Genomic DNA, 24,530 nt, shown 5'->3' on the forward strand with positions numbered 1-24,530 from the left:
TATAAGTGTTCCCTCAAGCAGTTACTAATCACTTTGTCAGATGTGCTTGCATTGAAAATTATTGAGATGCCGAAATTTGTTGTGTCGTGACTGTTGGTATTAAATCATATTTGGATGTCAGGTCAGGATTTCTTCTCAGTAATAAAGTTTAAATACTAATTCATCTAACATTGAGACTAAATTTCTTTTGAGATTGTTTGGATGGAGTGTTCTCACATCTTTTCATCAAAATGGCAGTGACCTAAATGAATTACGTGCATTTGGGTGATCCTTTTGAGCTCTTTTTAGAAATGAGACAAGACGTTGATAGCATGATGATGTGGGAAAGTGTCACTTTTTGCTTTTACTAATGTGCTAAAATATACTTATTGCTCTACAGATGGCAGAGCAGTTCAGTCCTGTAACAGAGACAAATGGTAATTAGGAAACCTAAGAAAGGAATAATTTGGATAGTGTTTTGTGTCAGTAATAAGTATTCCAGTAAGCTAAATGCACTTGAAATACAGACATAGGCAAGAGCCTGAATCAGTCTTAAAAGGATTATGATCTTAGGTGATTGGAAAGACTCAGGTGGCCCCAGGTGTGGCTGTGCAGCTCGTGCTGTGTGACAGGAGCCAGCACACAGAGCTGAGCAGCTGCTGCTGCCTGGGTTACACAGCCCAGAGCTGTCCTGCAGCTGGGGACACCTGGCATTGAAAAGTGCTGTGTGCTGTGGGAGGTGATGCACCAATTTCTGTTGTTTTTGCTGGCCTTTCAGCTTTCCAGCTAGTGGCATTGTGGTGCTGTCCCCAGGAAGGCTCAGCAGTGAGAGCAGGTGTTGTGTGAACTGTGTTCTGTCCCAGTAGATTTGGGATTGTCTGTCCCTGTTGGGAAGGCTTGATATATTCTTGCCTTTTGCCCAGAATCTTTCTATGACTGATAAATTTACTAAATTATCTTAATGCTGCTTATTTAATGCATTCCAAATCAGCTCCATATTTTGTCTTGTTGAATATCTTGGCCAATAGCTGGTATTTTTCAGGACTTTTATTGTTTTACATGCTTATGCTTTTGTTGGGCTCTTCTGTTGAGAGACACCAAAGGTAACTGGTGCTTCCAGGATTTTACATCTGGCACAGAAAAACCTGAGCCCTTTGTGAATTCACAGAGCTGCAGTTTTGTACAATATGTCCTTGGCATGGTCCTAAAATGGACCAAGGGTCTGATGAAAATTAGACTTTCCTAATTACATTTTGATGAATCTTGAAGCTCTAACAATATTTAGGGACAAAGAAATAGAGGGTTTTGAATTACTTAAATAATATTCTTTATAAATAATTTTTATTCCAGTTTGATTATTTTAAAATGATTATAAATATTAGCAGTGAAAACTGAAAACAATTTCAGTTTTGTTTCGTTCACAGTTTATTACTTCCTAACTTGCATCAGATAAAGAGCTAAAATAACAACTAAATATTTCACTGAATATACTTTTCTAAATAATACAAGATGAGAATTGTCAGTATCTGATGCCGAATTCTGACAAGTCATGGTACTTTTACATGTTATTTAAATGTGGATTAATGAAAGAAAGAGGGTTATTTAAATGTTATTAAAATCAATGAAAAATTCAATGAGCAGAAATGTTTTATACATAGGACTACAAATATTGTACCAGAGCTTAATTTCTTTGTTAACATAATGGAGCATTAAGTTAAATGATACTGACAGCATGAGCACCTTTAACTGTTACTCTTGTCATGGGTTCCTATTACAGTGAAAGAAAAGGAAACAAAAAGTCTTAAAAGTGTCAGCAAAAGTACATTTTAACCGGTACAGATAGTTTAAAAGTGAATGCAAATTCCAAAATATAGGAAGAAATCTTCTATGCCATGTATTGTCTTGTATGTAAGACTAAGATCTAGGCATTCATGTGCAGTAATAACCTGTTAAATGTGTATGAGCAATATTGACATTTCAGTGATCTGACCCAGCCCTGGCTGGCTGCAATCCTTCTGGGATGCCCAGTAAATCCATCTTCTTGTTTTCAGCACCCTCGTCCCATGTACATGCCTTGCATCTGGAAATGCCTTTAACCAATAGTCTCAAGTTACCCAAAGGGAATAGTAAAAAAAAGAGGTCTTCCACATCAGTGAGCTCTGAAGGGACAGAGATACAGTGCTCTGTGCCCATAAAGGAGAAATGTTTTGAGAGTCTGAAGGAGAAAATATTAAAGAACGTGATTGAGAAGGACAAGCATTCAGAAGTTGGTAAACTACAACACTTTTTGTTTCCAGTGCTTTAGACAATATAAATAATTGTAAAATGACATTAAAAATAATTGTTTTGTCTGTATGTTTCTTAATATTGTGTGCTGTGACGATTTTTTACAGTCTAATGACTTTTACAAGAAATTAGGTCATCAGCCAGACATTGGCCTTATGTGTTACATTATGCAATTTGCAGGTGCAGCTAGAATGGAAAGGAAAGGAAAACTGGAAGAGAAAAGTTCTTCAGCATATGGTATGTAGAAAGCAATATTATTTTTACAAAAAAAATTAAAATTCTCTAACACTTCCTGTCTCTGAAGAGCAAATGTAAAAACATAAAATATTTCCTGGGCCCAGCTGCAGTTTTTGTTTGTTTAAGTCCTAAAAAGAATGTTATGCATATGACAGGTCTATAACAGAAGAATAATTTATAAGATAAAATGAAAGTGTCCATAGCAAGGAGTTTGAAGGATCCTAAAGTATCTATGAAAGGCCCACTGCCTTTGGTTTTTCATTTGGGGTTTTTCTTAGTGGAATTAGTAATACTGGCTACTTCATTGTACTGTCAGATTTGAGATGAGAACAACAAACAAGGGTTACTGGCAAAACATTTGGCAATTCACGAAATAAAATACAGATTAAGAGGACTCTGTTTCTATCCTGTGTTCAAAATAAAATAAGTTATTAAGGACTGGCAAAAATTGAGAAGTGATTCTACTTTGTTTTTCCAGGAGGTAAAAGCTTTGTCTCTGTGTTCCCCAAGAAGATAAGAATGCTCCAGTTTGTGTGCAGGAAACAATCCTGGGTTTCAGGCTTATTTTTTGTAACAAGCTAATTTCCTTGTTCTTTTTCTCCCTGCTGATAACTTAAAAAGTAATTGTGGAGTGAAAATGTGGGATGTATTTTGTCTAGGGAGAATTAACAGGATGAAAAAAATCTTTCAAAGTGCTTGTCCTTGTATATACCAGCAGTGGTTAAAAGTGAACTGCAGTATAAAAAATGTGTCAAATTCGAGTCAGAATCAGTTTTCTGTGAGGATGCCAGTGTATAGTGCAGAGTGCTGACAGCAACACTCTGATACTGAAATTTCCTTCAAATGTCTTTCTGTAGGCCTAATATGTGTTTCTAGGACAATGTAACCTTTATAATTGGGAATTTTGCCCTTGTGAAAGCTTTTTCTCTTGCCCAAATGTTTTTGTTATGAACTGTAAGTAAAATAGAAGCTATAAGCTATTTATGTGATGTTATATATTTTGTGTACTTTGCTGTATTTTTTCTGCCTTAATATCTTACTTGGAAATACTTAAATGATAAAATATTATTTGTCAAATGAGATTCTTTGAACTATTTTATCAGCAATTAATAAGAGGTTTATCCAAGACATCAAGTAAATTAACTGAGTCATTTTGATCTGCCTAGACAACTCGAGCACTTGATTTTGAATGCCTTGTTTAGGCTAAACTGCTTTAAATTGTTTAATTTTTATTTCAGGTAAAAGGAAAGAAAAAGAAAAGGAGAAAAAGGAAAAGAAGGAAAAAGATCATAAACCAAAACAGAAAAAGAAGAAGAAAAAAAAGAAGAAATCAAAACAGCATGGTAAGTCAATTTATATGTTTTTAATGTAAGTAAAACCACCCAGTGTATTTCTGTCATTAGATAGCAAAATTTGTTTGTAAACAATATGAATGTAAAATTTTAGAAATGTTCCAAGAGTAATTTTTACCCTTAAATATGAAAAGGACACTTGGGACTTCTTTTTTTTCTTGCATTTTTAGCCTGTCTCTCTCTATGTGATAGACACATATTTCACAGAGGTTTTTTCCTTCTTCAGAAAGATATGCTTGTTGTTTTCTTCTCTTTAAATTCTTCTTTTAAAGCTCTGTAGACATGTCATACCTATTTTGCTTGGACAGTAAAATCATTCTAGTGTCAAGTTTGTTGCTACGTTTCAGTGGTTTGCTGTATGCAATGCACCCCCTCTTTAACAGTTAACCCTTCTCAGCTGAGGTTGGTGTCTCTGTTACAACAGCCTTGTCTGTTGCCTTGACCAATGGGGATTATATTTTGTGGATTATGTGTTTCTCTGTCCAAAATTTGTGCTACAACATGAAAATGCTTCCAAATCATTCAGTGCTTTAGTGTGAATTGCAATATTGTAGGTTTTGTGTACTTCATCATCCTTATATTGCAGTAATATAATTTTAAGCTATAAACTTTAATTTCTTATTCTACTTAAAAATCATTGGTAGCTTCTTACTTGCACTGAGAAGGCATCTAAGTATTTGCAAGAAGATACTGATAAATGCTAGGTGTGTGTCCAGTATTGTTCTTTGGTTTTATCTTCTTGTGGTCATGAGGGGGTCTGTTGTGGGCTGGGGTTTTCTCTTTCTTTTTTTCATCTTTTTATTCCTTTGGTCTTTTTGCCAGCTTGTCTTGGAACTTAGAAGCTTGGCAGAGGTACCATGATTAGGTTCCAGTTTCTAGGAGTCTTATCCAGTGTTTGTAAATAAGAGAAGGAAATATGCCCAGTGTCTCAACAAATAGAAATCTTAAATCCAGATGCAAAAAGCAATTTGGGTAAAACCTGAATGTTTTATTCTTTAAAAATTCATCTTGTGAAAGTCTGGGTTTCACAGTCCAAACGTTTTCCATTTGGATTTTTTTTAACTGGGGAAAAAATTTGAAATACTCCAGTAAATTCTAACTCCAGTGTCTGACCCTGGAAAAGCCCATCTGCCAAAAGAAACAGGACTCTCCAGGACTAGGTCACTTTACTCCAGATGTGGACAAGAGTGTAAAGATGTGAGGCATTCTCCTTTTGTTTCAAATGAAGAAGAGGGAGCAGGTACATTGTGTACCCCAGGTAAACTTTGGACAAGGCTTTAAGACAAAACAGAAACCCCAGCAAAGACGGGTTTTGTGCTCCAGGTGTGTGCATGACTTGTGATTGCATAAAGCCCATGTGTAGCAGGAATTAGCAGTGCCTGTTATTGCTGCTGCTCTGTTGTAGTGAGGTTGAAAGCCATGCAGCATGAAGTAGTCAACCCTGCTGCTCCTTGAGCTGACTGCAGTGAATACGCTTGGGAAATGCTGGAGATGCTTTGGACAGAGACAGTAAAGAGGAACGTGGCTTCATGGAAGGTGATGTAGGAGAGAAGGATATTATGGAACCCACAACAGGAAAGCTGTAGTGATAGGTGGGAGCAGGAATGCTTCCTACAGAAGGATGGAAGTGCAGTAATCTGATCACTTGCTTATATTTGAAGTACTAATTTTTCAGAGTAGTAAATGAGTAGCTACTCCTAATTACTGATTGAAGGCATGCTTGGGTGGGTCCAGAGGAAGGGCACAATGATGATCAGAGGGGTGGAAAACTTACTTTGTGAGAAGAGGCTGAGAGCCTGTTTAGGCTCCCTTATACAAAAGAGAATGCTGCAGAAAGACCTTATAACAGACTTCTAGTATTTTTAGGAGACCCACAAAAAGGATTAGGATAGGGAGTGTGGTGGTAGGGCAAGGGGTAGCAGTTTTAAACTGAAAGAGAGTAGATCTAGATTAGTTTAGATTGGATATTCAGAAGAAATTCTTTTCTTTGGGTGTGCTGAGCCCCTGGAATGGGTTGCCCAGAGAAGTTGTGGATGTCCTGTCCTGGGAAGTGTTGAAGGCCAGTGTGGATGGACCTCTGAAAAACCTGGTCTGCTAGAAGGTGAGGGGGAACAGGATGATCTTTAAGGTCCCTTCCTGCCCTAACTGTTCAATGATTTGCAATTACATGACTTTCCTAGAGCAGTCTCTCCAGTCATTATGATTAGGGACAGCCAGATGTGTTTATAATGTGTTTCTTGAGAGTGTTGCAAGTAGTTTGTTAGAGGAAAAGATACAGTGCTGGTTATCAAGATAAATGTCAGTACCCCTGTGTGACCAGAAGGCAGAAGCACATGATGTCTGTTCTTGTGTGTGTGCTGTGACAGCCTCACCCTGCGCCTCTCTCTGGCTGAGCAGGAAGATAATACAGAGGTGTGTAAGTACAGTGGGGATTTCTGCAGCAGGTGGGCTCAGACACTGCCCAGGAGCTCCTCTGGATCCAGTCTTTCCAATTTCTGTGCCTGCAGGTATGAGTTCATGGGGCAGCAGCCCCACTGCCGTACAGACAGTCTCACTTGCATGTGCATTCTCACATGCTCCCAGTGTTGGCCAGGACTCCCCAGAGCCCCCCATCCCAGCTTTCCTGCTTAGAGAGCCACTCCCGCCCAGAGCTGGCCCTTGCAGACCCACTGACCCTTGCTCCCACCTGCTCATCAGCTGGTCCAGCTTGGTCCGTGCAAGCAGTCAGACACTTGCACTGGCTGCAGGTGCTGCAGCCTGAGCTCATGGGCCTCTGTGACCAGAGACCCCTGGCATGGGGCTGGCACTGTTGTCACTGCAGTCTCTGAGTGCTGGCACCACCCTTCGACCTGCAGGGCTGCTCCATTTGCTGGCACACAGAGCATGTACATGAACCCTGAATGGAGAGCCCCTTCCCTAGGTAAGAGATGGAAATGAGGTTTAATAAAAGTTACAGAATAGTTGAGGTTGGAAGAGACCTCTGCAGGTGCAGTGGTCCAACCCCCTTGTCCTGGTTGCCGAGGTTTATATCCAGACAATGGCTCCAAGGAAGGAGACTTAAAACCTCTGCCAGCACAGGCTGGGATGCAGGGCATGGCCAGGGAAATGTACTGACCACAAGACTTTATGCATATGTGGCTTTTTTTGTCCTCTTATTCCCATGTTCTGCCCATAATTGTTTTCCCCAAATCACTTCAGTCCATCCATTTCCCCCACCCTTACTTTCTTCCCTAAACATTTCATAGTAAGTCGTTCATAAACCCAAAATTATTTTCCCCCATATCCCGTAGTGTCCTCCATTGGCAACCCCCGGGCTGCAGCTGCCCTTAGTCCAGGAGATGATGCAGAGAGCTGCTGTGGGTAACACATCCTGATGGGTTTCATGCAATGGAGGTGATGGCACTGCTGGGAAAGTCTGAGAGGGGCTTGGCCATGGGATGTCTGTTGTTTTCCTGCTCATCCTCCTCCTCTGGGCCTGTGTAGGTATGCTCTTCTGGGATGCTCCCTAGCCCATCCCAGGACCTGTTGGCCCATTGATGCCTCCTGACATGGGCCTGGAAACATCCAAAGACAATTTTCTTTGGGCTCCCTGTGCTCCTCTGCAGGGGTGCAGACAAGCTTTTATCACTTAAGCTGGCAGGGTCATCTGTGGTTGCTTCTAGGTAGCAATGCTGGTAGTGCTGCAAGCAGCCTTAAGGCAAAGGAGAGAGTCACCAGCAGCATCTCTAAGGATAGCAGATGGTGCAGCATGAATTGTGGAAGAAAGAAGACTGCATAATATTCTAGGAAAAATTACCCCTCTGTACATTCAGAGGTGGCAGAGTTACAAATGGTGATGCTTATCTATCAAACTTGATTATGTTTCTTACTGGAAACTTTTTAATAAAATGTTACAGAGAGCTTTTGCCATTTCTTACTTACAGTTTCATCATCCTGATACCTCAGCATTGATAATCTTTGTTTGTCAACATAATGCTGCAGTAAAATCTATACACAATTTTATTTTTTTTTACATTTGTTATAAATTTTAATTTTTGTAAGAGTGACTTCTTTTCTTTCAACGTTTCAGATTACTCAGATTATGAAGACAGCTCTGTGGAGTTCCTGGACAGGTGCTCCTCTCCCCTGACGCGCTCCTCGGGCAGCTCCCTGACCCTGCGCAGCATGTTCTCAGAGAAGAACACATCGTACCAGTACCCCAGAGCCATCCTGTCTGTGGACCTTAGTGGAGAAAGTAGGTGGAATGAACAGCAAATTTCAGTTTGTAGGTTTAATTTGTTAAGAAAGGGAATTTCAAAGGAAATAATTTGGTTTATGTTTGGGATTGTAGCTATAAATATGGTGACTGATTTATCCTTCATCTATTTAAATCAAAATGCTTGCACTCCTCAAGCTGTTCTACATGGTACTTGCTTTGGTTAAGTGTTGCTACTCTGCATCTGAGGAGAGCACATTAAAGGCACTTTGCAGAATTCATCTTGAAATCTCATGTATCAGAAGTGTGTTTGAGTGTGATTTTTTCAGCTAGTGCAGATTAAGATTTTTACCTGTTGAAGCTCCCTGTATTTCTTTCAATTATTATGTCTCTCCACACAGTTTCACGTGTATTTATTTCTATTAGACCTTTCAGATGTGGAGTTCTTGGATGATTCTTCCACAGAGAGTTTGTTACTTAGTGGTGATGAATACAATCAGGATTTTGATTCAACTAACTTTGAAGAGTCTCAGGATGAAGATGATGCTATCAATGAAATTGTTAGATGCATTTGTGAACTTGATGAAGAAAATGGCTTTATGATTCAGGTAAAGAAGTTTGATGTGTGGAGTTACATTTTCCATGTGGATGTTTTGCTTGTGAAGGTGCCCTTTTGATGTGTCACAGACTGGAATTATGTAGAGAGCTGTTCTTAAGTGAGCAAGAACAAAATATTTCTTTGTTCTGCACTTGGTTTGGCTCTGTTCAGTGGATGCAGAGCTGTTTCTCTAGGATGGGGTTTCTTCAGCAATTTGATACATAGGACAAATTGCTGGGTAACCTTTTTCTTTATAGCCAGCTGATAAATTTGGAATAAAGTTTCCTCGGCCACACACAAACCATTCTGCTTCTGTTCCCCAGACCATCCAGATTTTACAAGCCCTCCTGGCTTGGCCCTTGTGCTTTGCAGTACCACTTGCAGAAACCTCTCTGCTTACTGTAAATGTCCCTCCTCTGTGTGCAGTGTGTCTCCTGTGCAGACACTAAATACTGTTAGTACTGTGAGGTGTGTTTCATCTTTAGAACAGCACTTCTCACACTGGGTATCACTACCAGGTTTTAGAAACTGCTGAGAATTTACATCTTAACTTGGTATAGATAAAAGGGAAGAAGAGTATTCCATGTCTGCCCAGCATTCAGGTGTTGACAGATTGCAACTCCTGATAGATTGCAACTGCTGCTTATTACTTTGTACTCCAGTTAGGGGAGAATTTCCCATCTATGAGTAATTTCAAGTATTTTTCCTCAAGCGATTTATAATGCAGTGATTAAATCAGATGCAAAAAGCAGTAAGGAAGAACTGAGTTGTCAACAACTTTAAAAAGGTCATGAACCTTCTGTGGTTTTTACCCCCATTCAGAATCAGGTTTGTATTCAACTACTGCTGTGGTACATTTCCAGTTGACAGTATGGAGCTCTTTAGTCAAGATTTAAAGGAAACAAGTAGGGCTGTCATGTGTTAGTGGACTCACTGTTCTGGAACTGACAGAGCCCTGGAAATGAAGGGCACACAGGCTGTCTTGGGGAGCAGACTAAAAGGCTGTGCTGTGTTGGAGGAACTGAGCAGTTCAGCTGTGGTAACAATGTGGAAAATGGACTGGTGTAACAATCTTCTGAGACAGGAGGGAACACGGTAGCTGTAGTGACAGGGGAAAAGGTAATTTCAGTGTCTTGAACAGGTTCATGCTCAAAGGCATGTCAAAGCAGAGAGATTTTCAGCAGTGAGCCAGCAGATATTTAAAACACTGGCAAGCACAGAGTTGAGAAAGGGAAGTGTCTTTATAAGAGGCAGTTTCCTGCCTGTTTTTGAAGTCCAATGGCAGCCTGATTTTTCCTCTTCATGCTTGTCTCACTGAGAGCAGCTAGTTTGCTGTTTCTAGACTCTCATGTCTTACCACTTCTATTTTGCTCTCCTATTCTCTCGTTTCTCCTCTTTCATTTTCTCTTAATTTTCTTTTTCTTTTAGATTTTCCATTGGTGCGATATTAAAAGCACATCTTTCTAGCGCACTGGAGAGATGCTTTGTAAATATAAATAATTAAACTGAAGAGTTTTCTACTTTTCACTGTTATGCTGTAATGTATTACATTATCTTTCTACTTTACTATAATATTATACTCCTGTCTTATGTTTCACTACTAAATATGTAGGTGCTAAAATACTGAATGTTGCAATAAAATACTATTTAATATTCCATCTTCAGTTTCTTTTTTTTTTTTTCCTCCAGTCTGAAGTTTGTGGTTGAGGTAGCTTTCAGATCTAGAGCTCTTTTTTAGCGTGATGTCTTTGTCTACCCAAGTACAAATTGCCCAGCTAAAATAATCTTGCTCAAGCCAGCTATTTAAATTAAAGTGCTGTTCTCTGCATTTTGATGATTCAAGAAGTAGCCTCTGGGTTTTTGCATTTACTTGTCTCAGTTTTAGTTTTTGCTTTTGTTGTGTTTTTTTTCTGATGTCAGTGTGAAGAATGCTTGTGTTGGCAGCACAGTGTATGCATGGGACTGTTGGAGGACAGCATTCCAGAGCAGTACATCTGTTACATCTGCAGAGATCCACCAGGTATGGATAAAGCACCTTTATCTGCAGCCCTGCTTGGGATTTTTGAGCAAAGATGTTATGAATTTGCTTAAATTGTTCAAGCTTTGTCTGTTTTATGTTACGTGTGATGCTTCTTTGGGGCAAGTGATTCTAAGTTTGGCTCTGAGCAGAAACTTACTTTTGTGTTAGTAACATCATGGTCAGCTATGCTAAATCTTATCCATTAACTCAGTTACCATTGTTTAACTTGTTGAAAGTTAATTTTCCCCAAACTTTTGCAGTTTTTTATGTCAGTGTAGTCTGAAAAACCTTTCTAAAGAAATAATTTTTGTGCAGGGGTCTGTTTTGCCAATACTTGGAATCACATTTGTTCATTTAAATATTTTCTTAGAGGAAAAGGACTCAGTACCACAGTACATTCAAACATGCTGTGAATGGCATTTCATAGTAATTGCAATTTTATAATGTTTACAGTAGCCCAGAACTGTGTAAAAGTGTGGAACTGAATATTTAAAATACAGAAAATCTATTCCATCTTAGAGTAGACAATAGTGCACAAACAGCATATGTGGAATTTCAGATAGGTCAAATTCATACTAACTAGGAAAACTTTACTTTTAAACTGAATACATTTGATTAGGAAGATGTTGATTTAAAAATTACTGTGTATAAACCCATTTTTCTTAACAGTTATATGGAGAAAAATTAAAGAATTTGGAAGTAAGTTTTTTGTATTTTCTTCTGACAATTCGTACAAATGCACATACCTGTCTTCTGGTGAAATATTCAGCACTCCAGCTGTTTCAAAAGGGCAATGAGACTACAACCTCAACTTTACTGTCATTCTAAATTTAAGAAGTGAAATATGAAAATTGCAGAGATTTTATTAGCTATTTCTGAGATGAAATATTAGGAAAGTAGAGCTGGTCCCAGTGTGAATCAAAACTGGTGGTAGAGAGTCTTGTCTGATAGTTCTGTGTGGTGTCTCTTTGAGCAGCCCAGCTTTTTCTTACTAAACCCAGCTAATTTGTCTTGTGCTCTTTCCCTGCACTGTGTTAGGTACTTCGTTTTCCCCTGCTATGCAGAGTCTGTGTCCCTAATTTTTATCTTCTCTCCCTTCCTAACCATTACTTCTTTTCTTTCTATGTCAGGAGAAAAAAGTCATTCTCAATGTCAGTATTTTAAAGTGTATTGGGATAATGGGCAAAAAGGAGATAGACAGGGTATTCCACTGAAAGGTATGAAGGGCTTCCATCAACCCATTCTTTGTTCTGTCTATGATGATAGTTATGATTTGAAATCCACTGTAAGATATTGTCAGTCTGTCTGGGTGCCGTGTTGTAAACAATAACATTGCAATAATTAGCATTATGCATTTCTAGTTTTGGGTGGGCATTTTTGTTTTGTTTTGTTTTGTTTTTTTATTTATTTATTTGGGATTTTTAGTAGTTATTTAGCTACTGTAGAAGCCTTAGCTAAATCCTCATTCCTGCTGGTTGGGTTAACACACAGCAGGGGAGACCTGAGGCCCACATACATCAATACCCCCTCTACAAGTCTGGTGAAAGGCATCTCAAAGGGAGTGTAAGAGCCCTGCTGTCAGATAACTTTGAAATATCTGCTTTTCCTGAAGCCTTTGCTTGGCTTCTAATAAATAGAGTGAGCCAGCATGTACTTTAAACACTGGCAATAATAATATGTAATAAATAGATATTGACTTCAGTATTGAAGCAAAACGTTTGTCTTTTAGAAACAAACTGGGTGTTTTGGATATATCCATATAAAATCCACTCTAATATTTCTCTTGGTAACTTAGGCTTTTTTTTTTTTTTAAGTAAGTTGAACTACTTAGTAAATAAAATGTCAATGTAATTTTTTTGTGTGATTTTTATTTTGATAACAGCATAGATCTTAATATCACATAGTTGGATTGCAAAGGTGATTAGATTTTAACTTCAAATGCCATTTAGAGGGGTCTTGAGGTTTCAGGCTGATTTTCTTTCTCGTAAGTTCTGACTTTTTTCTTAATCCACAAAAACTAAATTTTTAATATATTAATAGCAAAATCCTGAGTCATCCTTTCATGGATGTGAGGAGATATTTAGGCAAGTACAGGACATAAACACAACACTCTAGTTGTAAACATAATTCTGCTGTGCCTTTAGATGTCCCTCAACTTCTTTATTGCTTTACCCCAGGACAGAGGTGGAGTGCCAAATATCTCTATGACAAAGACTGGCTAAACAATGGACACATGTGTGGATTATCATTTTTGAAAGAGAACTACTCTCATCTTAATGCCAAAAAGATTGTGTCAACACATCACCTACTGGCAGATGTCTATGGGGTAACTGAAATACTGCATGGACTCCAGCTGAAGATTGGGATACTGAAGTAGGTATCACTCCAGGCTTTATTTTCCAGATGTATATATTCAGGTAGCAAAGACTACCATTATTCCATTTGCATTTTTCTCTCACATTGAAATTCTTTCTTGTATAATATTTTAAGTCATTTAAGTGCAAGATGTGCAGTACCCTCAGCTTCAGCAGGAGTTAGGTGTTCAGCACCCAAGCAGATCTGGTTTATTTGGATTATTGGTTATTTTTTTGTTAAATTTTGTGTTAAAGGGACATTCTAGATTTATCTTAAATTGATGAATGACTTAGGAATACTTCTTGTTTGATAATGGTAGTTAATATCTGGGAGAATTGGACGCTTAATAGTTCAGTCCTCTAAGTGCACTAAGTTCTCTATAACTTGATTTTTTTCCTCCCCTTCATTGCAGAAATAAGCATCACCCAGACCTTCATCTCTGGGCTTATTCAGGGATGAGAAAAGAACAAGAACAAAGAACTGTTGGGGTAGAGAAAAAGTTAGTGACTTTGCAGGATGCTGTTAATCCGGCTGAAAGGACATGTCATAGTCAAAACCATAAAGAGCCACCCAGTATACCCCAGAAGATGGAAGAAACATACATCACAAGTGAGCACAGCTACCAAAAACCACAGAGTTTTAGTCATGACTACAAAGCAGTCACTGACCCTATGAGCTCAGATGATGAAGACACAAGTAGCTTTGAGGAAGATCAGGAATATCACACAGAGAATAAAAACTGTTTACAATATTCTTTTAAAGATGGTGGTATGAATGAGCAGGTAAGTATCATTCTTCATCTGGGAAATTTTATTTGGAAAAGTGTGTTCAGTCTGATAAAACTGAAGTACATACAGGTATTTAAAAATCTTTGTTGCTGTAAGTCAACATGCTTATCAAATAAGTCAGCAGAAGTCATTAGAAGCAAACTTGGATCACTGAAATTGTTCCAGGTGAAGTATGTTCATTTCAGCTGGTGTATGAAATAGAAGGTATGGTTTAAGGTATTGCATATGCTAAAAAAATCATTCTCAATCCAATGTTTTGAAAGAAAACCCCATTCTTAAAATGCAAGGTCTTGGAACAGAATTTTCATGGTTTTTACAAGGTGAGGAGAATGGGACAGGTTTCCCCTTTTCTCTCAGTTTGGTTATCTACATGTGTTAGGGGGTTTTGGTTGTTGTTTTTTAAACCAAGGCTTCTTTAAGAGTGTTTTTTATTGTACTGTATTCTTCTTTTAATAGCAGTGCTACCTAGGATGTCTTTCACTTGTAATGATTTACTGACCAACTAATTTCACCTCATGTACAACTGCTTTTCAGTCTTCTATATTGCATATTTCTTCTAATGAAACATTTTTAGTCAGGATTATATTTTGCTGTTTAAACATCTCTTTCTCATTTTTACACTAATGGTTTGAATCCATTATTTGGTGGAAAAGATCTGGAACTTGTTAATCTGGTTTTTGTGAACAGTTCTAAGAGCAAAAACCAAAGAGAACCAAACCTTTCTGTTTCCTGCAATACCAGCTGTATGAGGATAAATCATCCAACTCATCCCCCTTTAGAAGTACAGTTTCTGGTGTGGAAGAAATGAGTATGATGTATCTGTTTTCTTTTTAATTTTAGTTCTAAATGTGGCATGTAAGCTGTATAGTCTGAACGGGGAATTTTAGGCTCATTCTAATTAAAAATACCTGTTTCTATGCTAAATTTGCTAAACTGCACAACTATATTCAGATTTCTAGTAAGGAGACATGCAGCAGTGTCAAATATTCTTGCCTTCCAACAGTAGTTTAAATTGTTATTGTAAACAGTATAAATAGTATAAGGATATTTAGAATTAAAGGAAAATATACACAAGCAGTTAAACAAGACTAGTATTTCCTTCAGAGATTCAGGAATATATCTCAAAAGCTGAGTGCTCTCTGTTTGGCACTGGCCCCAACAGATCTCTTCTTGGTTTAAGAGTGTTCTTTCCTTTGGGGACACCTTGATCACCTTTCCAGTAGTCAGCCTTGATACTAAAATAAAGTCTTCTGCCCAAACATGATTGGCATGGAAAAGCTCTCCTTGGTTTCTCCATAAACCTGTCTGTACTTACCTTAAAACTGACATTGAAGGATCATTTTTAAATCATCTGACTTCTCTCTAAGGTGCCTTTTCTCCTTTCCTTGTCAAAGTTTGGTTGGGGCTTTGAATTTTCCTTTCTAGCATTCTTCAGAGCCTTTTCATATTCTGGTTTTCCATACTGTTTTTTCTTACCATAATCTGCAGTTCTGCTACATATTTCCATTTCTCTTACAAACAGTGTTTGGATCAACTGTTTTCCAGTCCCTTTTTGGGCTATGCATTATCTTTAAAATTGTATTTAGTTTCCTTGGTTTTGCTTCTGAAAGCACAGGACTTCCCCACCTGAACCTCCTGTTATTTTTTGTCCACAAGTTAACTCTTCTCCTGCCATCCCTGCCCGATTACCTACATTGTTTTCATAGCTTAGAGGAGAACCTGTTGGATTTTGGTTGGATTTTGTGTTTTTTTTTTTTTTTTTAAGGAGCCATTTGAATAAAGGTCATTAGAAGGGAAAAAAACAAACCAAACCAACATTTATGATGTTATTTAGATATTCAGTTCCTTAGCTTTGGAATTTTCTCTATCTTGCTGAAGCAGGCTGAAAGATGATTTTGCTTTTAGAATTATGGACTTGGATCCCTTTACAGCAAGGGAAAAATGGCATTCCTGTAGTTTTGGAGAGGGTCTGAAAATTGTAAGGAATAGATAATTTCTTACTTGTATTGGAAATATTTTTCATAAGATTACAAAAAGTTTGATTACTGAAAACACTGTGGAAGTAAACCTGATGCCTTTAGTGAAGGGAGTTTAAATATCATAAAGGCATCAACACTCTCATACCTTTCAAATAAAATCTATATCTGATACATAATTTTAACTCCTTTATTGAACATTATGAATATTAACAACACTTGTCCCATCTGAGTTGCTAATAAGGTTGCCTGCAGGTCAGACAGAGTTTTATTTGTTTTGTTGGTGTTTTTTAATTGATTTTAAGTCTTTAGGTTTTTTTGCTTAAGTTGTAACTTAAAATCCTTCCGTTCCTATTTTCTTCTTTACCTCTCTTCTCACTCTTCCTTTACTTGACTGGAGAAAAAAAAAATTTTAATAACAGACCTAACACCATTTTTATCTTATGTGGAAAATTAGCTGAGCTCTTCAGAGAGGTGTATTATTACAATTAAAGTCATTCTTGGCTCTGGCATTTGACATGAACTGACACTGGGTGAACACATCTCTTTGGCATTCTAGTCCTTACAATAAAGTCTTCAATAGTGAAAGAACTTCATTGGGTAAAAAGTCATGGTGAACATAAAATGGAATCTGTTAATCCTCCTAATTACCTGAGATGCTGAGTGTTTTTAACTCATTAAATCTGATCTACTTCCACTCAGTAGCTGAAACATCAAATACAGAGAGATTAGGAGCTTGTGTATTATCTCTGGCATGCTGTGAAGGTGCTAATTATATTGCAGAAGTCAATCGTCCTCAGATACTGTGTTTGCATAACTCCACATGTTACTATAACTGTCCCCAAACATGTTCAGTTCTACCCCAGACTTGTGCCTGGAAGGTAGGTGGGGTAATAGCAGGTAGGAAGAGAAGATTTTTGTCTTAATCAGCAAACAGAACAGATTGCTCAGAGAGGATGTGAACTCTCTTCCCTCACTGGAGATACGCCAGAACCATCTGGACACAATCCTGTGCCATGTGCTCTGGGATGACCCTCTGGGACCAGGTGATCCACTGTGGTCCCTTCCAAGCTGACTCATTCTGGGGTTCTGTGAAATAGGATGTCCACCTTATTTGTGCAAAGTAGTGACTGTTGACATCTTAGATACTTCTGCATTGTAGAGAGTTTTCCATGGAAACAAACCTTAGGATTTTTCTAATTTTTGGTGGCAGTAGACCCATGCAGTTCAGCTCTTTATGATTTAAGTTGCTATTTATATAAAAAGGGCACAGAAGTACAGTCTGTCTTACTGCATTGAGGAAAGCATTTGAATGATAAACTTCAGTGTTAGGGAAATGAGGCAAAAGGTAGAGATGCTTACTTATGTGGAATTTGCATTTTGTTTGGTTTAGTCTATTGATATGTCATAGCATGTGGCTTTCTGAGTAAGCTTTTTGTTGTGTGTACAGAAGTACAATTCTAAGCCAGCAGAGTTTATCATGTGACTCAAATGTTGAAATCAACACCAGAAATTAAAACAAAGAAAAAAAAAACTTAAATGGCAATTTTTTTCTTTCTGTTGCTCCTATGAAGAATTCTGCTGAAGGAAACACTGTGTTTGTTTGTAATGAAAGAAAAGGCTCAGAAGAACAAGTGGACACACATCTTCAATGGCAGCTAAATCTCCTCACCCATATAGAGAATGTACAGAATGAAGTCACCAGCAGAATGGACCTGATTGAAAAAGAAGTTGATGGTAACTGCATTGCCAGATTACTTGTTAATGTACCTGTAGCAGCATCTCTCTTAAGTAATGTGTTCAAAGTGATCTGAGGCACTGAGGATGGATTTTTAAGTATTCTGTTCAAATTTGGGCCCCAGAATTATAAGCAGAGCTTGTACCCTTGATCTCCCCACTCCCTTCTTCAAGTTTTCAATGCCAGTAAAGTACATTAAGCACTCAGGCTCACACTTCAGAAAGCTTAGATAACTTGTCTAGTCTTTGTCCAGATATGAATCCTAAAGTTGATGGCCTTTTCTACACCTGGAGTGGTTTTTGCCTGGTTGTTCTAGTAAATGACAATATGTAGGGGAAAAAGAAGGTGTTTATTTTGCCTTCAACTTTGTTTTTTTTTTTTATTAGTAAGCAAGTGGTTTCATGAAGACAATTCAGTCTTCGTGGGAGAACTTGAATGAAATTATATTGTATTAGAATATTGTAGTACATAAGTGTCTGTGACTTGCCAGTCATAGAAACTAATAATAAAGGGAGCTTGTAGTCTAATCCTAGGACTCCTTAGTTAATATTTAAACAAATAAAGTTGTCTTATTTCTATTTGCAGTTTTACTTCCAGTATCCCTGTTTTTGCTAGATACAGTGTTTCTAAACTAATAGGGTTACCTTTTCTCTATTTCTACAAGCAGAGAAATTCCTTGAAAACATTTGTTGAGAATTGGAAAATCATTCTGTAATCTGGACCTTGTCCACTGGAGCCTGTTAAAGTGGCAGAAGCAAACCTTGTGTTTAAGGGTTGCATTTTCTGTTTCAAAACTGTCAGAGTAGACCATGAACTGAAGTTGCCTTTATGTGTGGAGAGGGTAAATTGTGAGCCAAGGGTAAAATTTACTCCCAGATACCTTTTTACAGCAACAATCAAATCAGGAGTTTGGATTGCTCAAGAGAAATGTGGGATTAGTGGGTGTTTCCCTAACAAAATTTCATCTGTTAAATAAAATTCACAGCCTCAGTGTATTTTCCCTTTTTTTGAAAGACAAAGTAAGAAAGAAAAGTTTGATTTTTATGGAAACTGTTTCTCAAAGAGTTACTCTAATCAGCTTCTTCCTTTCCCTTCTGTAGTTTTAGAAAGCTGGCTTGATTTCACTGGAGAACTGGAACCACCAGATCCTCTGGCCAGATTGCCTCAGCTCAAGCGACGCATCAAACAGCTCTTAATCGACATGGGAAAAGTACAGCAAATAGCAACACTTTGCTCTGTATGACAAAAGGAAGAATATAGAAGTAAAAAATAGGTTCTTTACAATGAATTTTATTAGCCACAAGACTGACAGGAAGACAGCAAAAAGCTGAGCATTTATCTGGTTCTTTGCTGATTACATTAATAGGCTGAAGCTTTAGAAAGAAGAGAGGAAGTTTAGAGTCAGGAATCTGTTTTATTGAAAATATGAGTATTCAATGTCTGGGCTTCAAAATTATCTATAATATACTTAGAAATATCAATTTCTCAGGATTTTAACATGTTGAACAATAAATCCCCAGATACAAGAAAATTCAACAAACAAAAACTCTTCGAAGAGCAGTGCTGCTATTTTGAAACCCTTGGCAAGCATTTATAAATTAGCAGAATTCAGCTGACTAAAAATGCAATCCTCTTATCTTGCTAGTGAAAGATAGATACAGAGTGAGCTGTATCTTCTCTACAAGGAAGGTTTTTAGATTATTTCTTTCTCTTACGAGTGTTCAGGAAAACAAACCTATTAGCTTTGATTTTTGAAAAAAATTACTTGTCATGGTCTCCCTTTTAAAGTATTTTTTTAAATAGAAATCCCTAGAACAGCACCCCTAGGCTCCTTTAAAACAGAAGTGGGAAATAGTGGTCAGATGTGCCAAATAATATTAAAATCACTGGGATGAGAGTTTAATTATGACTTAGGCGAAGGTTTTTTCCAAAGTCCGACTCAGTGCCAGCAGTCCATCCAAAATTGTATCTACTTTATATTTTTTTTATGTTCTATAGCAGTGTTCAGGAATCAAGGTACAATTTTTGTCCTGGGTAGCTCTGTTCTGATGTTGGCCCTCTGAAAACTTCACCATCCTCAGTGGGGATGAGGAATGACAAGAGCAGCAAAACTGTCTGCGGCTGTGGAAATTCTGAACCATTAGAGGCAAAAATCACAAGATACCTTATCCAAGCTGTTTTTACAAAATTTTTCAGCTTCAGTGAATGAAATGTTATGAAACCAAAGGCAACCTCCTTGCTCTGTTAGCTCTTGCTGGATTTTGAGCCCGGGACTTTTCCTGTGCTGATAAGTTGCCGCTGTACCCAGTGCTACATCTGTGTCTGTGTGTGTATGTATATGTGCATAGCTATGTGTACATATATACATGCCATGCACATTTCTACCTACACATGTCTAGTTTTATTACCATAAACTACAAGAACTGGTGGTTCATATTACCTTTTAACAAGCAGTTTCTAAAATTGAAAATAATGTATGTACAGGTTTTGAAATTTGTAAAATATGACTGTTAAAAGGAGGCTATTTAACTGAGGACATTAAGATACTTGAACATTTTATGCCTCATGTCTGTTTATCAGTTCTAGTTATCTGTATAAATGCATTTTAGAACCGATAGACAGTAAACTTGAATTTACCTTTTGATAAGAGTACAAGCCACTGTACATTCAAAAATTATTTAAATTTGCAAACACACTGTTCTATATGTAAGGTACTGTATGTAAAACTGTTTATTAAAACTATTCTGCATACTCTACATTTTCCACTTTTCTTCCTGATCTACATACAAATGTAAAAAAGAAGTGATTGTTATTATGTACAGACCATCAAAAATCTTGGAATGCCTTTTAAGGATGCATACAACTGAAAAATGTGCCAAAGATGGATTATCTGGGAAAGACTTTGCAACCAGTGCATTGAACTTTCATGATAAAACCATTATTGAGAAAGAGAGCAGCGTGGCTGGTTCATTGCTAAAGTAAACCTACCCTGACCTTTCCTCTCTGTCATACCTGAAGTGAGTTGTCACTCCTGATGGCCAAAGCAAAATGTAAACCCCTGTTACAGAGTGGTTGCTACTTAAAAAGTCTTCCCACATCAAGCTTGTAGGAGACATCACAGAGATGCATGAAAACATGGAATTATGGAATGGTTGGCAACTCCATTATGCAGAAAGAACATTAGAGCTGTGGAGTTGTTGATATTTTATAGCAACTGTTTATAAATACTCTGTATTATATAGATGATGCTTAAATAACTGCTTCAAACATGAATAGTTGAGTGACCTACTTGCTTTTGGATATGTGAGACATTTTTATAGACTATTCACTTGCTGCATATCCTTGAATGTGGTACTGTGTGTACTGTATAAGAGAAGTGTAAATCCAGATGAATTACTTTGAAACAAAGTGGAGTGTATTTACAGAATTTATACAGCATACACTGTAGCAATATTATGCAATGTGTGTGCATATGTGTGATGTAATATAATTGTAAATGTTACTGAAGGTGGAGGTGGACTTGGAAAGTTCAGGGGGGAAGACAGAGGTTTTATTCTTACTACAGAGATGGAGGAATGGTATCCTGAAAAGGAAATCCTAAGGTCAAAGTTGAAGTTGCCCTTGCAGCTTTAATGTGTCTTCTGTTTGTATGTGTAACGGCCTCTTAATTTACACAAATATGTAATTTTACCCCTGAAGATCCTGCCTTGTTCAGGATGGACTGTGCTTACAAAAACAATCTGTTCAGTATTTTTTTTATGTTCATTGTGTAGTCATGTATTATAAAAACTCTCCTGCAATCATTCATATCTTCTAAGAAATACAATCTCAGTGTCCATACAGACCGTGCTATGTATGATACATCGTGTCCTGCTCCAATGTTTCACAAACTTGTCTCAGTTTGCTTTCTCAAGTTGTGGTGCTGGTCTGTATGTAACATGTGGACATTAGTTTCTGACCCCAGTTTCTCAAGTATTCAAAGGTTTGGGATGCTTTTGAGTTTTTTCTTTTAAACACAAGTCAAGTGCCATAAAAATGCTGTGTTTTGCACAGAATGTAGCCTACAGTTGATTGCTTTGCTCATGTACCAGTCAACCCCAGTGTGATCTGGCTCTTACCAGTATTTCTTCCTAGTTGGCCTTATCAAGAGAATCTTATTCCTGTAGGCATATTTTTCTATCTGTCTTCCTGCTTCCTCTGTAAATAAGCCAGGGATGTACACTCAGTCTATTTGCAACATCATTTATTGGGGTGTGAATTGTGACTGCATTGTTTTGATGAAGGGGACAGACCCTCTCTGAGGAAAAAGATGGCAATGTAAGGACTGTTTGATACTTGTGCTCAGAAAGACAAAATGTTTAAAGCCTTCTGTCACTGAATAGGAGTTTTAAATAGTAATAGACAAAAGGGAAATGCCATTTTACAGAAGCCTCTTGTGATTTTAAGAGCTAAATGGCAAACTTGTGAAGCCTTTGAATGCCCAGCTTTTTGTCTGAGGTTTAGTTAGGGGTTTGCCTGTTTGTTTTTTAATGGAGGTATCAGGGTGATTTCGTTTCAAAGCCTGCTCCTACTTGTGACCATACCAGAGGCATCTACATCAGGAATTGTGTTTCAGTTGCAGTGATGGCAGGAGAGCAGTCCTGCAGTCATAAATGAGATGTGGTGTGGGTGCTGTGATCTGGTATGACATGATGGGGCTGCCATTGGTTACAAAATGGATGTACTTCAGGTCATATTGCAGGGAATGGGTTGGAAGATGCTTCCTGTTAACCCTTTTCCTGGGTAGCTGTAGGTTGCATAGTGCCCATGTTTTGGATATTCTGGCCTTAGATGCATAGATCTTTGTTCAGCTGTGGAGTGGTTTACAGTGGTAGAAGCCTGTCATTTTCTCTCAAATAGACAAAAAAGATGGGTTGCAATTTTCTGATAGATTTCCTGTATTTGCTGGGTGGCAAAGAATTGAAGCTGTTCTTCCATGGGTGCAGTAATCTTGTATGGCTGACAGCCACCTGTCTCTCTTAATTTTATCTCTGAGCTTCTACATGTGCTCATCTATTCATTCTGCAGCTTTCATCTTTTTGTCCTTTCATTCTTCAGCTTTCTGCACTCTGGCTTCTGAGGGTGTCACTCCTTTGTTTGGCCAGTTCTTCCTGGCTGCTGTGGGAAGCAGTCATGGGGAAAGGCCTCTTTGGCTCTTCTGTCCACAGCCTCCAGAGCATCCTGGGACTTGTGTACAGTTGGGGTGTGTGCACCATAATCAAAACCTCCAGGTGTTTTTGATGCCTTTCTTAAGTAAGCCTCTTCTGTCTTGTGCAATTGGTGACCTTTCTCTGCTCCCATCTGGCTTCTAACTTAACTAGACTTGAATTAATATTACAGCAAAACCCCTCTGGCACTGCTGGGCTCCAGCACTCCTTACCAAACCGAGGGTTGGGATGCAAAGGAGTCATTCAGACATTACAGTAAAATTATAAAAGTATTTGATGTTGTAAACCACACTATTTTTCCTGTGTATTTAAAGGGAAGCTGTAACCATTTTTCTTCACTGGAACTCTAAAGGCACAAAACCGATCCTGAACTGAACTGGAGCTTGGTGTAAAAATCAGCAAGTGGAGGATGGGCCGGACTCTGCCAAAAGAGCAGTCAGGCTGTCTCAGCTGCCTTTGCCCTGTTAGTAGCTCTGAGGAGGTGCTGGTGTGTAAAGGGGGTGTGTGCAATGATGCCATTCATTTGCAAGCAGGATTGTTTAGAACACTGGAACTATAGGTTTTTGCTCTACTGCTTAAAATTGTTTCATTATATGCACCTTAATTTTGGAGTGCTTATTAAAAGTCAGAGGCTGAATCACTTTTGAAATACCTATTGCTATTCTCACATTTTATTAGCTCACAATTTTTTTCTCTTGTACTGATTGCATATGGCTTTAGGTGAGGATTTTGCAGAGGCTGTTTGAAATGCTTCAGTAATGGTTTCTGTTATACTTTGTTATGTCCTGGGCACTGGGTGTGGGGGTCTGTCTTTAGCAATAAATTTTATACACTATGTGTATATCTGTTTGTATATGGAAAACAAATACAGAGCATGTAACGATGGTGAAAATACACTGCACCGAGTGCAGACTGTGCATTTGGCAGCCGTTCTGCACCAGCCTGAACAACCCAAATGAAAAATTGGAGACCACATGGAGAAAATGAACTAGCATGAAAAATCATTCAGGACAAAAGTTCCCTTCCCTTACTCCGTGGGTGGGATAACTAAAGCTGGTTCAATTGCTGTTTGCTTCAAACAGCTGTCTTCCTTTCCTGAAAACTGGCCAAGCCTCCTGTGTTCAGCTGTAGCCACGTGCATCAGTGTATTGTCACTAAAGACTCTGAGAGAGGCAGCACTGCACTATGATTAAATCTTCTGTGAGAGAAGCAAAATACTTCCTTCTGTGATTTGTTTTTTATAATAGCAATAATGTTGACTGCATTCTAATACTCACAATAAAGGTCTGTTGAGATTGTTACATGCCTGGGCTCCCTTTCCATGGACTTCTCTTCTGGTGAGCTGGTGATTGTTTGCATATGTTTTAAAGCATTAGGGAACCTTCAGTTGCATGTTTAGCCTGTAGTCCTTAGGTTATATGTAGCCATTGATACTCACCTTTCTACATTGCAAGGCTTGAGGGAATCTTCAGTTGTATTTTAGCCTGTAGGCAAATGATACAATCAGTAAATTATTCACAGTACTGAATTACTTATTGCATATGGCAAAGTAATTAGAAGATATTTCTGTTCTTGGACTCTTAAAATATTAACAATTTCAGGGGCTGAGTTTTGCAATGCACTTTATTTTTTACAGTCAATGTCTTTCAACAATGTATTCACAGTGATGGCATCTCTTCTTGTGGGCAGACATGTGCCTTTGTACAATATCTTTACAAAGGAACTTTAATTTGCTTCTAGTAATTTATTTTAATATCATCCACAAGTTGTTCAAGACATTACTGTGGTAGAAAACAAAT

At 38.0% G+C, this 24,530-nt stretch overlaps 1 protein-coding gene across 3 annotated transcripts in view; it reads left to right on the forward strand.

Moving 5' to 3' along the window:
• The window catches only part of PHF20L1 (PHD finger protein 20 like 1), a 57,121-nt gene extending 33,089 nt beyond the window's left edge, over positions 1-24,032 (forward strand). For 2 of the 3 annotated variants that reach the window (XM_059489167.1, XM_059489177.1), the window contains 9 exons: positions 2,446-2,502; positions 3,741-3,845; positions 7,924-8,088; positions 8,476-8,657; positions 10,568-10,667; positions 12,845-13,040; positions 13,435-13,804; positions 17,361-17,523; positions 18,625-24,032. In XM_059489167.1, the coding sequence (XP_059345150.1) occupies positions 2,446-2,502; positions 3,741-3,845; positions 7,924-8,088; positions 8,476-8,657; positions 10,568-10,667; positions 12,845-13,040; positions 13,435-13,804; positions 17,361-17,523; positions 18,625-18,767 (1,481 nt within the window). In that variant the 3' untranslated portion in view covers positions 18,768-24,032. Of the gene's footprint in view, positions 1-2,030; positions 2,250-2,445; positions 2,503-3,740; positions 3,846-7,923; positions 8,089-8,475; positions 8,658-10,567; positions 10,668-12,844; positions 13,041-13,434; positions 13,805-17,360; positions 17,524-18,624 lie in introns of all 3 variants that reach the window. The other variant, XM_059489158.1, reaches the window with a different exon arrangement.
• The last annotated feature ends 498 nt before the right edge of the window (positions 24,033-24,530 follow it).

This window comes from Ammospiza nelsoni, chromosome 1 (genome assembly GCF_027579445.1).
Source record: "Ammospiza nelsoni isolate bAmmNel1 chromosome 1, bAmmNel1.pri, whole genome shotgun sequence".
Classification (NCBI taxonomy): Eukaryota; Metazoa; Chordata; class Aves; order Passeriformes; family Passerellidae; genus Ammospiza; species Ammospiza nelsoni.